Genomic DNA, 13,362 nt, shown 5'->3' on the forward strand with positions numbered 1-13,362 from the left:
TAGACTCTAACTTTTTCTTTAAAGATAGATGTGAAGTATCCATTCCAGATGTGTTGTGACTGGTCAAACTATTCACCAAAATGCAATTTATTTAAACACAGCAGTAAAAATACAAACAAAAGAAAGAGGAGTTTAGAGTAACTTAACTGAATAATAGATGTAGTAACTATTACTAATCATCTGTTTCAATATATTAACATCCCATAAACACATACAGTGGTAGAAAGGCAAATTCAGACACAGATTCTCACATGCAGTTCTCCAATCCAGGAGGGAAAAAACAACAGGAGGGTTCATAGAAAGTAGCAGCTAGGACTAGGAGACATTTACTGAATTTTCCGACTCTTTTGAGACCCCAAAAGGCTTCTGCTTACAGATAAACCTAAAAAGTAAAAATAAACCAGCACCCAGAAATCCGGATCTGCGAGAGCTGGCTGCACTAATTCACGCTGTTTTGGAAAAAAAAAACCCAAGGCATCACAAGCTGTTTACTCGGTCGTCTTCACTAGCCAATTCAGTTCCTCAGCTTTACAATCTCTGTCCAAAAAAAAGTACCAAATAGCCTCTTAAAATGACACTATTGTCACAATCTTCATAATTCACTATTCTCCCTAGCTTGGTATAGTCTGCAGATTTAGAGATTTTGCTGTGACAACCCATCTCCAAATTGTTTATAAAACTTACAAAAAAGCGTGGGTAGCAACAAAGATCCCTGGTGAACATCACCTACCATGTAGCACTATATCAAATGCTTTCTGAAGGTCCAAATGTACAATATCCACAGCACCATACTCCATGCACTGCCTGTGTCACCTCATCAAAGAACTCAATTAAACTTGTTAGACATGTCCTGCCCTTGACAAAGCCATGTTGACTGTTTAGTATTAACTTATTTTTCTCTAAGTGTTTATTTACCTTATTCTGTATTATGGCTACCATCAGTTTTCCCAGTATTGATGTCGAGCTGACAGCTCTGCAATTTCCTAAGTTATCGTTTGCCCTTTTACTCAACAGCAGCATTACATTTGCAATCCTCCAGATTAATCCTATGTTCAGATGGGATAATCCTATGCCTGTAAAATTCTCGTCAATGGCTCTGAGATTTGCTCCCTTACCCCCCTCAGCAATCTAGGATGCTTCCCATCCAGGCCTGGTGACTTGTCTCCCTGCCAGCCTTTTTAACCCCTCCTCTTTACCTATAATTTCTGTTTCTGGAAACTGGGGCCACTGTTACCATTACCATTGACTTCATTCATTTGTGAGCTTTGTCAGGGACTGTTACATTATTGCACTGCAATAAGCTGTAACCATATTTCCTGATAACGAATTGAACTTTGTTGCAAGTTGTTGTAGCAGAACAATCTGATTTGCTGAGGCATCAAAAGTAAATTAGCTGCAGGAGGTAATGAAGTAATGGGCTCTGTTCTCCACTTCATGTCATGAATTCTGAGTTGAGCCATTTTCCAAATTCATGTTGCTGACCCCTAAAAGCCTGCTGCTTCTTACGGTTATTTTCAGAGGTGGGCTGGAGTTGCGGCCACTGCGCCTCAAAGAAGGCCCAGGATGACACGAAAGTGGAAAGCATTCTTCATTCGTGAGGCTATCACATAATATTATGTCAGAGTGGGGAAGGGATTTTATATACAAAGCTGGTGTGCTTTACAGGTTTTATAAACATTATTTCAGTTCAGTAGAACTGAATTGTCTTAGTCTTCTGCATAGCAGCAAGGTACAATGGTTATTGATAGAAACAATTTTTCAAATAAAGCAAAAATGATTTGAGACATAAACCTAAATTAGTGATACTCAGCATTTATTATGAACGCATTCAGGATTCTAACTAATATACATTATTAAATGAAGCCACATTTACTGTTAACTTGTCCGTAGACCTGTGGCACACTGTGAAAAGGCCACCAATTTAACCATGCAGGTAGCTTCTTTCTGGTCTTGTAAACTGCTAGTCAGAATGTTAGCAGCTTGACCTAATTGGTACTGCATATCGTGTTCTCCTGTATTCTAACTCCATTTATCAGTTGTTTTTGGCATTTATTGATGTGTTGATGACATGTAAAATACCTACATTTCTCCACCTTTCACTCATAATTCAAAACTTTAACACAAAAATAAAATCAAAATCCTTCAGATGCCAGAGATCAGAAATAAAAACAGGCAATGCTGAGAGAGAGAAACAGTTAACATTTCAAATCCGCTATGACTCTTTAGACATGTGCTGCTGGCTTAGACACTAGAAGCTAGACTTTGTTTATAGTTCTACTGCTCTGCCTCCAATACATGCTGCCCCTCTCCTGTCTCAGTGACAAGAACCCATCACAGTACTCTGACCTAGGTTCCTTATCTCATAAGCATGATATCCTCTGCCTGCTACTCTAGTGTTCTGGCTATGTAATTCAATGTTCTATTAGCTTTGTTGACTGCTCCCATAAAGTTAGACATGTTGACAGTTCACATGCAATGGTTTGTAGGCCTTCTTCAATTTCATTGCTGGCTATTTTAATGCAGTTTGAGGGGAGTCCCTGTGATCGATCGATCTATTGATATATCTATCTATGATTGATATTTTATGCTGGTTTACATTAAATTTTATCTGTTATTTAGTTATGATTCTGTATGACTCCACCCTCTTATTGTACCTTGACAGTAAAGAGGTATTTGTATCTAAAACAACCTCCCTGATTTGGAATAAAGTAAGATAGCAATAACAAATAGAATTATTCATGATGAAAATTAGACTGTTGCTCATTACTGTTGTTCATTGTTCAGCATAGCTCTTTATGTGGGTCCTTCAGCTTTTAGGATGTGGAGAAGGGAGTTGAGTTTGAGCCAAGGAAAGTGATTTCACTTGGCCATTGTCTCCATTTGATGGTTATATTTACAAGTTCTATCTTTACAAACTTGATGTTAGAACTAATATTTGCCTAGCTATTTTACAGACCTCTGATTTACATACATGTTTATCCAGGCTACCTTAACAATTATCCCACTTCTGGCTGCCTTTCAGTGTTTTTGCCCAGGCTTTTGAGCCGTTCAGTTTTTTGTTTGATACAACCTGCAGACGTGTTTCAGATGCTGCAGTATTGGAAGAGTGGAGAGATTGAAATGTGATGCATAAAGGTTGAGCCTAACCATTAGAGTGCTCAGTGTAATCCAGTTATTATTACTACTTGTTAGGCATAAAACAAAAACTAACAAACTTGGTGTTCTGACCTCCGATAAATCAAACCAAATGTTATTCCACTCAGAGATAGTAAGAACTGTCAATGCTGGAGTCAGGGATAACACAATGTGGAGTTGGAGGAGCACAGCAGGTCAGGCAGCATCAGAGGAGCAGGAAAGCTGACGTTCTCCTCTGATGCTGCCTGATCAGCTGTGTTCCTCCAGTTCCACACTGTTATATTAAATGTTATTCCATCCTGCTTTCATCAGTCACTGCATTTGGTTGCTAACTCTAACTCTGTTATAAACGTTTAATCATTTCCTTACTTTTTTGAATCAACAACCCATTTTTTTCTGAATCAGCAGATCCTTTTTATCATCTTTGATACCAAGCTTTTATTGCATTTGTAAGCATTTCCATCATCCCACAGCCTCCACCTTGAGTATACTTCCCTCGGGTGCCACCATTATGATTATCGTCGTCTTTGAAAGCTTTTACTAGTTTTGTTCGCCTGAGATGGCCTACTTTTGATTTCCATATCTCGGGTGCTTCTTTGGATATCTAGGTTAAGACGTGATTGAGTTGAGGTGTACTTTACCCCTGCTCTGTACTAATACTTGTTTCCTTCCTGTACACTATACAACAGGTGTCAAAAATCGAATAGGGGTTTATGGTAAATGACATAGCCAAAATAAAGCGTGAAGTTGAAATTTATCCTGGTGAATTCTAAAACCCTTATTTCTTTAACTAAAGATTTTATGGAATTAGAGGGTGAGAAAACAGTGGAGCAGATTCTCATGTAGCCTCTCAAGGCAGATGTCACTCCCAGTGGACGTGTGTGTCAAAGCTTTCAGAGCATTTGAATGCACAGTTACTGAACACTCAATTACGGTCCTTAGTGGATAGAATTGGACTCTACATGCAGAAAGATGAGAGCTGTCATTGACCGTGTGACACACACACTACTGTAAAGCCTGTATTATTACTGAAGTAAAATTGCTTGTTTGGAGGAAGCCCCCCCCCCTCCGCCCCCCCAACTTGGTGTGGGTTGGATAAATAAAATAGATGTAGGAGTTTTGGAAACAAAAGGAATTGGCAAAGAAACACTAAACTAGAAAATCCACCAACTCATGCTAATTATACTTAATTGATTAGCGTATTCAGGATACATGACTGCATCCATCAGAGCAAAAGTGCTGTACAAATTTGGAATCATTTGTAGTTGTTACGGATGGTGGATGGACAGACTTGTTAGTGCAAATTTATCCAGTTTAATCCTAAAATAACCTGGTATCATGTGACTTCTGGCTTAATCCTAATTTAATTTACTCCCTCTAACCCTACCCTTTAAATATTTTCAAATTTAGGTGAAATAACTGAAGTTCTGAGAATTAAAGGAATCTTAGTATGTTTGTATATTTTGTCCTTTGGTGAGATAAAGCTGATGTGAGAGAAGTTGTATGAGAGTTCTGATTAGATGTGTGTAGGTACATCAATTGTGGCTGAATCTGAGATAAGTTTTATCAAATGGCTGGCAATGAAATAACCTTAATTATGACAATCAAATTATGCTAATTCAGCTGCTGCCTTGTATATATTTTTCTTTTTTTCACTCCTAGGTCGCAGAGCTGGAAGATCCTGTCAACACGTCCCAAAAACATGCGCCTTGTTTGAGAAGTTCCCTGAGTCAACAGGCTGCAAACGTGGGCAGGTGCTTTCAATTTTTATTCATCCTTTATTGTCACATAATGTATCAATTCAGTGTTAAGTGAGATAATGCAAAGTTCTAAATATTCTATAAATTTCTGTTACAGAATTTATGAAATGTGACCAATGAATTTTGAATAAAGATATAAAATGCATTCTTTAGCAATTCGGAATAAATCTAAATTCTAGTTGGATTCAAAAACAGATTTTTTAGTTAAAACACTTTTGCAGCACACAAGTCCAGTCACCATTAAATAACAGGTAATAATGCATTGTATTTTCACACCAATTAAAATGTGTTGTGAAACAATTCATTAAGCTCCTGACTGAGTCTTGACACATGTGGCATCTGTAATTAACTTTACATCTTGAGTCATGGCATTTGCCTGCGAGCATGAGAAAGGGAAAGAAGCTGTCCATTTCTCTCATAACGTACAAAAGCACCTCAGATGCTCTAGTATTGAAAGGATATAGAGATTGAGATGTACTGTGATTAACAAGGGATGAGTCTAACAGTTCAAGTGCTCAGTGTGGTACTAGTTATTATCACTTGACAGATAAAACAATAAAAAACTTTAAGTGTTATGACTCCAACCAAATGTCATTCATTCTCACCTTCATTAGCCACAGAATCTTTGTGACACATTTGGTTGCTGAAAATGATTGAGAACAGTTTCTGACTAAGATGTGTGATAAGTTCCCAATCACTTATCATATGTCAACAATCTACTATTGACAATTCTGATTTCAGATTCAAAATTGCCTCTAATGTACTTTTCCAAACAAGAAAGTCATATATAATAGTTTGGATTCTGTGGTAGAACTGAAAATGAGATTGTCGACACTTGCTGTTATTCTGGCAGCAACTTTTAACATTTTCACAAATGCAGTTAAAAACGGAACTCAGGATTTTACTATCCAAGCTGTATCTCTCCTTCACTGGCTTTACTACACTGGTCAAGAGAGTTGGTATTAAAACATATAAAGGGTCTGAATTTGCAGTATTTATCCATAGGTTATTCACTAAAAATGCTTAAAAAAAAGTTCAACATTGTCTATTCAAATGTGAGTAAAGCTTTAATGGTGTGATGTTTAATCTTTGGCATTGAAAACTAATTTCTTGCAATGCTGAATCTCATTCCTTTTAAAATTGTCTCACTTCTTTTAAAAAAATTTCTCTTTTTATCATCTTTCATCCTCTCAATTTCATCTTTCTTCCTCTGTTTGCTTTTTGTTGAAGACTTTACAGTTCCTATTTGAGACTTGGTCTTGGGGCTTGGGAATGGTTACTGGATGTAAGAGGAATGGGGCCAGAATTTCCAGCTTTCACATCAATAGAATGTGGAGAAAGCACTTCTGCCAACTGAGAGCACTGCAACTATCTAATGAACTGTGGAGTGATAATTAGCTGGACTCAGAACAAAGTCCTGCCTCCGAGAGGGTTGCTGGCCATCAGAGAGTTGTGAACGCTGCTGGGACTGAGATATTCTGTTATATTTTCACAAGTGAACATGCCCAATGTCAAATGGTTTCATTCCCTCAGCAGTAATGTTACTTTATTGATTTTGCAACATATCTTTGATCTCCTCATTTAGAATTATTTAACAATTCATTTAGATCACGGTTCCCATCTATACTGTTCTGCATCAATATGTGTAGTCCCCATCTCTTGCTTTTCTGCCTCTTTGAGAGGCTGGTGAAGCTTTGGGGGAGCTCCTTCTTTCCATTTTTGTTTATTGTCTGAACTGGTTTGATTAGTATTTCTTCCTATTGAGGTTGGTTGGTCCTTTGAAAATAAGTAACCAAAAATTTGGAAACCATTTGTTATTTTGTATTCATTCGGGTGTTCTTTTCCCCATGGGGGAGTAGTGGTGTGGTGAAGTGTTGGATGCATTAGCAGGCTGAAATTCAATATCGGAACTGCAGCATGAATGCTCCTTCCAAAGCCAACAAGTACTGAAGCAGATTTAAACCTGAAGTCTGGGGCGCTACACCTGACTCAAAACATTGGAACTCTACTAGGGAGCCTACTGAACACCATCGTTATGTTTAAAACGCATGAATGGATATGAAAATCCATGGTCCTTTTGAAGGAAGGGCTAACACAGTCATTAACAATCAAATTATCCAAGTCTTTTCATTTCTTGGTGTTTTTGGAACCTTGCTGTTCACAAATAGCCTGCACATTTTCTTAACTTGCAACCGGAAATAGACTTCAAAAGGATACTTTATTCACACTCATGCAGTCTAGGATGTTTTGCATTAATGAAAGGCACTATTTAAATGGAAGATTTTTCTCATGTAGCTAGTGCCCAATTTAAATTTACAGTTGGGAGCTTTGAATTCTAAGAATTCACCAATGGCCGGTCGTGCTTTTTTAAAATTGTTTTGTGACGTACACTTTGGGAACCTGTTTTTAAAACAAATTCAGTTTTATTTAATAACATCCAACATCCCTCCAGACAAACCAGTTTAATAATTTTAGCAGTGCCTATTGGTTGAAGGAGGCAGCTGGAATAAAGTGCTCCCCTCCTTATTGACACGAATCTGAAAGCAGAATAGTGCAGATGTTGGCAATGTATCATCTCTGTCCAACTCCCCCTCACTCTCTTCCCCCTGCATCCTTCTCTCCCACTCTGTCCCCTGACTGAGCTTTGATTCCCACCCACCCCTGAGTGTTTGTCTCCTCCTGTCGACACCGCCGTTCTGTCTTGTCTCTTCCCCCCACCTCCCATGTCTGTTTGTCTTCCCCTGTGTGTGTGCACACGCACTCCACACCCCATGTCTGAATACACCCGCGCCCCCCGCCCCCCCCCCCCCTCCACCACTGTGTCCTTGCCTGTGTGCTCCCTCCCCGTGTCTGCTGCCTGCCTGTGTGCCCATTCATACAAAAGGGATCATGTGTCTGTCACTGCTCCATGTCTAAGCACGGGAATCACTGGGTGCAGTGAATTGAAAACAGCAGCTCAAAATAACAGCTTGAGGAGCCAGCTGCCTGATACCAGTTATTTTAAGCTGAATAACAGCGTTTTTTTTTGTCTGTGTCCCATTTTATTTGTGGGCCTATTTGATTAGTGAAGCGTCAGATAGTCAACTTATTTTTCTTTTTAAAAGGCTTTTCTTGAAAGTCACATTGCTAATATGCATAGATTGCCCCACATAGAGCAGTGTGCAGAACAGCTGCAGATGATAAATTAAAGGATTCTTGGTTGTGTTTGTTGATCAATTTATGTAACATTTGGTAGATTATGAAGAATAAAAACAGAAGTCAGCTATGGGAGTGGATCTTCAGATTTCTGTGTTGAGCAATTATCATTAGTAAGCAGTATATTTGTTATCTCAAAGCAGCTTGAGGAGTTGAAGCATTGCTTTTGACCTTTAACCCTGCCTTACCCACTCCCATTTCATACTTCGCCTGCAAAATCAATAAGATGCACTTAGTGGCTTATTTGAAAAGCAAATGAATCAATAACATGTCTAGGTCAGCTTAATTTTAAAGAATTTTGATCAAGGACATTGTGTCCCAGAGAGAGTATTGAGAATAGGTGTTGTGTAAAAAGACTTTACAATAGAACCTTTACCCCACCAGAAGCATGCATTCCTTTAGAAAGTGATGTTGTTGTTCTTCATCAGTAAATAGATTGGTGAGGGTTGAAGGACATTAGGTACAGTCAAAGATACATCTAACAAGGCTTTGCCTTTCTGTTTTGGGGATTAACCAAATCCTGCTGCACAAACTGTATCCCTTATTCCATTCCTTTCTTCAGGAGTGCACCCAATTTTTAATGTCTGCTTCAATGATCCTTCTTCATTAATTATTCCAAAACTCTTCCTCCTCTTTAGCTGTGAGGCTTTTCCTGAATTCCCCCTCCCTGCTCCCTTTTCACTGGTATTTCAATCCTTCAGTATTCTGAACAGCTTTCTCCTGCATCTTGCTACCTTCAAAATTACAATTAGACTAGAAGCTTCAACTTGCTGCCAAAATAAGCCCAACATTTTAAATCAAAAACCTAAATATTTGTTAGTCCTTTCACAATGCTGTAGGACTTGAACATAAGCCTGTTGCCTTTTTCTTTTACTAATGATCCAAGTTTTCACCCAGCTCTTCTTACTCATTCGATTATTTTATAATTCTCTCCATTGAACTGAAACAGCTATGTATTGGCCCAGTTAACCTAAAGATCTAATCCTTCTTAAGTGGTTGCATGGTACTTGTTTGTCGTCCTTACTTGATATCATTACAGTCTTAGTGATATTTCTCACTAAGCTCTAATCAAACCACTAAAACATACAATTGGTAATTGGTTACTTGATACAGTGCTGTGTGTTTATTTGTAACTGGCTATTGTGTATCTTATGGTGCAATGGTAGTGCCACTACCTCTGAGCCAGAACGTTCAGATTCAGTCCTACCACAGGATGCTATGGCCAAGGGTATCTGCCCGAACACATCAAAGCTGGTTGATACATTAAAAGAAACTAGTTACTTGTGGCAAATTCCAAATATGTAGCTCAGATAATTAAGAACCAGGAATTGGGAAAGGGTTGGAAAACTGAAAGTCAGGTCGACTTGTTGACTTTTTTTAAGTAGACAAGAGTAACTCACGTGTCCAGACAGATTGATTTTTCTGTCCCTTGGGTACAAGAGCCACAATGTGTTGTATCTACCTCAATCTTGGCAGGCTGTCAAACTGCACAGATTACAAATTGCTATTGCTATTGCTATTGCTATGGTATCCTGCATATCTCACTCGGACATTCTTTGCAGACTAGAATGATACTTTTTGCTGGCCTCAGTTTCTTGACTTAAAGAAATGTTCCACTGAGAGCAATTCTTCCTAACCCCTTATTCTGTGACTTCTGGGTATGAATTACTAAAGTAGACCTTAAGAATCCAGATGTCAGCTCCAGTTTCCTTTCCACTATGGCCATAATGTATTTGAGAAAAATCCAAGTTGTTTTTACATGATTTTTCTGAAATCTGTTGGTTGTTCATTAATAAATTATTTTTATCTGAATGATCACCTATGCAAACTCTAAAAATCATTTCAAAGAGCTTTTCTGAATAATTGCTGAATAGATATTGTCTGTGCTTTTCAAATCTTGCCAATCTGCTTGACCGCAGTTAGCTTTCAAAAAGAGCAGTCATAGTTGCAGTAATTAGTCACCCCATGTTTTGATGAGTACTCAAATTGTCTGTAATTGAAGTTTTTTGTTTGTTCGTACATTCTTTTTATCCACTTGTATGATGTGGGCATTGCTGGCTAGGCCAGCATGTATTGCCTGCCCCCAGCTGCCCTTGAGGTGGTGGTGAGCTGCTACTTTGAACTGCTGCAGCTCATGTACAATATATAGTCCTTTTATAAACCTGTCCTTTGTTATTTCCATAGAATCTGACTCCTAGGAATGGGAATTGTTGGACAACTTTGTTAAAGTTAGGTAATATAAATAAAATTTTGCCAAAAAAGTTGCCAGGCTTCTGCTTATTGACTGCAGTTCTGACTTCAACACCATAATTCCAAACAAATGTATCCGTAAACTCCAAGACCCAGGTCTCCACTCCCCCCTCGAACTGGATCCTCGACTTCTGACCAACAGACTGCAGTCAGTAAGAATAGGCGATGCCACCCTCTCCACCATAATCCTCAATACCCAGTGCCCTGCTATTCTCCTTGTGCACATGACTGTGTGGCCATATTCTGCGCTGACTCCATTTACAAGTTTGTTGATGATACCACCATAGTGGGTTGGATCTCAAACCAAACAGAATACAGGAGAGAGATTGGGTGCTTAGTGGCATGGCGAAAAAACAACAATCTCTCCATCAACATCTGCAAAATGGCTTAGGAAGCAAAGCGGAGGGCACACCCCTGTCTGCATCAGTGGGTGCTGAGGAGCAAATGATCAAGAGCTTCAAGTTCCTGGGAGTGATGATCACCAACAATCTGTCCTGGTCCATCCACGTCGACGCAATCATCAAGAAAAAACAACAATGTCTCTCCTTTCTCAGGAGGCTCAGGAAATTCAGCATTTCCACAAGGACTGTTACCAATTTTTAATGGATGCAACGTAGAAAGCATCCTATCTGGATGCATCACGATGCAGTATGGCAACTGCTGTTCCCAAGGCCACAAGAAACTAGAGAGACTGGTGAACACAGCCCAGCCCATCTCACAAACCAGCCTCCCATCCATTGACTCTGTCTATACTTCCTGCTGCCTCAGGAAAGCAATCAACGTAATCACAGACCTCTCCCACCCAGTTTATAAGTTCTTCCACCGTCTTCTGTTGAGCAGAAGATATAAAAGTTTGAATACATATACGAATAGATTCAAGAACAACTTCTTCCCTGCTATTATCAGACTTTTCAATGCGCCTGTGAAATGTTAATTCTGATCTGTGTCTCTGTACCTTTTCTGCGGCTGTAAGCCCTATTCTGCATGCCGTTCTGTTTTCTTTATGTACTTTGTATGGTATGACCAGCCTGTATAGCACGCAAAACACTCTTCACTGTATGTCGCTAAATGTGACAACAACAAATCATTTAATCAGAGGTCAGCTTATTAACACATTGTCTGTCTGTTGACATAAGATTGTAAATGTGAGGAAATAATTTTAATTTACTAGAGTGCATTTTGTTTTAGATTAAATATTCAGTTATGCATCCAGGAACTCATGTCTGGCCTCATACTGGACCCACAAATTGTCGCCTAAGAATGCATCTTGGTCTGGTCATTCCTAAACAAGGCTGTAAAATCCGTTGTGCCAATGAAACCAGGTAGGATGTCTCTTGATTTTTTTGAACATGTTTATAATCAAGTTTAAAAATCACAGGAACACTTTTTAAAATGTTTTTTCATCCTCCAAGCAAAATTAGTTTCCTACAACCACAAAAAAGCTGTCTCTGAATAATTGTCTGTGAACATTTCGCTGATGTCTCCTGATCAACCAACCACCTCAAAGCCTAGGTTACTATCAACATTACAGTTGGAGCTTGGGGGATTGCCAGAGTTTATAAAAGTGTGTAAACCTATCCTTTGTTAACTAGAAATAAATGTGTTTGATGGTCTTGACTGATGTGTAGTTTGATTAGTTTTAAACTCTTTATCGAGCTTGATGTTAGAATGCTATGAGGTCTTGCAGGGTAGAGAGGGTGTTATAGCTAGGAATGACAGAAGTGCCCCCTGTTATCTTGTTGCTGCCACCTCCGCTGTGGATATTTTGAAGAAGGTGGAGAATGATGCACCTAGAAGTCAGTAGTACCACTTAAATGGACAATTAAAGGCCTCTTCCTACATGCAACCATGAGAAAACCCTGTGGCTTCCAGGCAGCAGGGGGTTCCTGATCTGTGGCTCATGGAGGGACAGTTCCTGGCTTCCTGCTGACCAGACCAGTCATTGAAGGTGGCACAACTAGTGGGCAGAACAGTTTATAAAGCATAGAGTACTCCTGGACTTAATGAAGAGGGCACAGATCACAAGGACATTGAATTGACACTGAACTTGTACAGGACCTCTTCTGAAATACTGTTTTACAATTCTAGGCTCCACCCAATATGTAGGATGTGAACACACTGGTGAAAGTACAGAAGAGGTTTACAAACATGGTTCTCGTGATGAGAAACTCCAGTTATGAGGATAAATTGGAGAGGTTGGAACTAGTTAAAAAAGACCAACAATGAGATGGCATGTATTTCAAGTGATTTGCAAAAGTAGCAAAGGTGATGAGAGAAAATGTTTCTCCGAGTGAGCTTCAAGTCTGAAATGCACTGTCTGGAAATGTGGTAGCAGTTAGGTTTACTGGTGGCATCTCAGAGACCGTTAAATGATTGATTGTTTTTGTTCACATAATGTGCAAGGGTGTAGAGAAAAGGCAGGAGAATGGTATTAATTCATAATGTTTGTTTGGAGAGCCAGGACAGATATGATGGGCCAAATGGCCTCTTTGCTCACTTACAGTTTTGAGATTGTATGATTCTTGTGTAGGATTATACAACAATAAGGCACAAAAACTGGTGTTATATTGAGGTTTTTACAGGACATTGGTGAGGCCACTTTTTGAGTACTGTTTACAGTTCTGGTCACACTACTGTGAGAAAGGTATTATTTAATTGGAGAGGGTACAGAAAAGACTTACAAGGATGCTGTCAGGACTGGAGCATTTGAGTTATAAGGAGGGGCAGGCAAGGCTGGAACTTCTATCACTGCAGTGTGGGAGTTTGAAGGGTGACCACGTATTGGGTTTATGAAATCATGAAAGGTATAGATAAGGTGAATGGCAGGTGTCTTTTCCCTAGGGTGGGGGATTTTAAGACCAGGGGACACATTTTAAGGTGAGAGGAGAAAGGTTTTTAAAAAGACATGAGGGGCAATTTTTCTTTTAGGCACAGTGTGGTTTGTCTACAGAATGAACAGCCAGAAGAAGTTGTCAGTGAGCATACAGTTACAACATTTAAAAGACATTTGGACAAGTTCACG

General features: G+C 39.2%; 1 protein-coding gene across 16 annotated transcripts in view; it reads left to right on the forward strand.

Moving 5' to 3' along the window:
- Positions 1 to 13,362, forward strand: part of unm_hu7910 (un-named hu7910) — a 212,344-nt gene that overhangs the window by 195,424 nt on the left and 3,558 nt on the right. For all 16 annotated transcript variants that reach the window (XM_048529088.2, XM_048529073.2, XM_059645895.1 and 13 more), the window contains 2 exons: positions 4,798 to 4,889; positions 11,529 to 11,662. In XM_048529088.2, the coding sequence (XP_048385045.1) occupies positions 4,798 to 4,889; positions 11,529 to 11,662 (226 nt within the window). The remainder of the gene's footprint in view (positions 1 to 4,797; positions 4,890 to 11,528; positions 11,663 to 13,362) is intronic.

The sequence above is a fragment of the Stegostoma tigrinum genome, chromosome 5 (assembly GCF_030684315.1).
Source record: "Stegostoma tigrinum isolate sSteTig4 chromosome 5, sSteTig4.hap1, whole genome shotgun sequence".
Taxonomy (NCBI): Eukaryota; Metazoa; Chordata; class Chondrichthyes; order Orectolobiformes; family Stegostomatidae; genus Stegostoma; species Stegostoma tigrinum.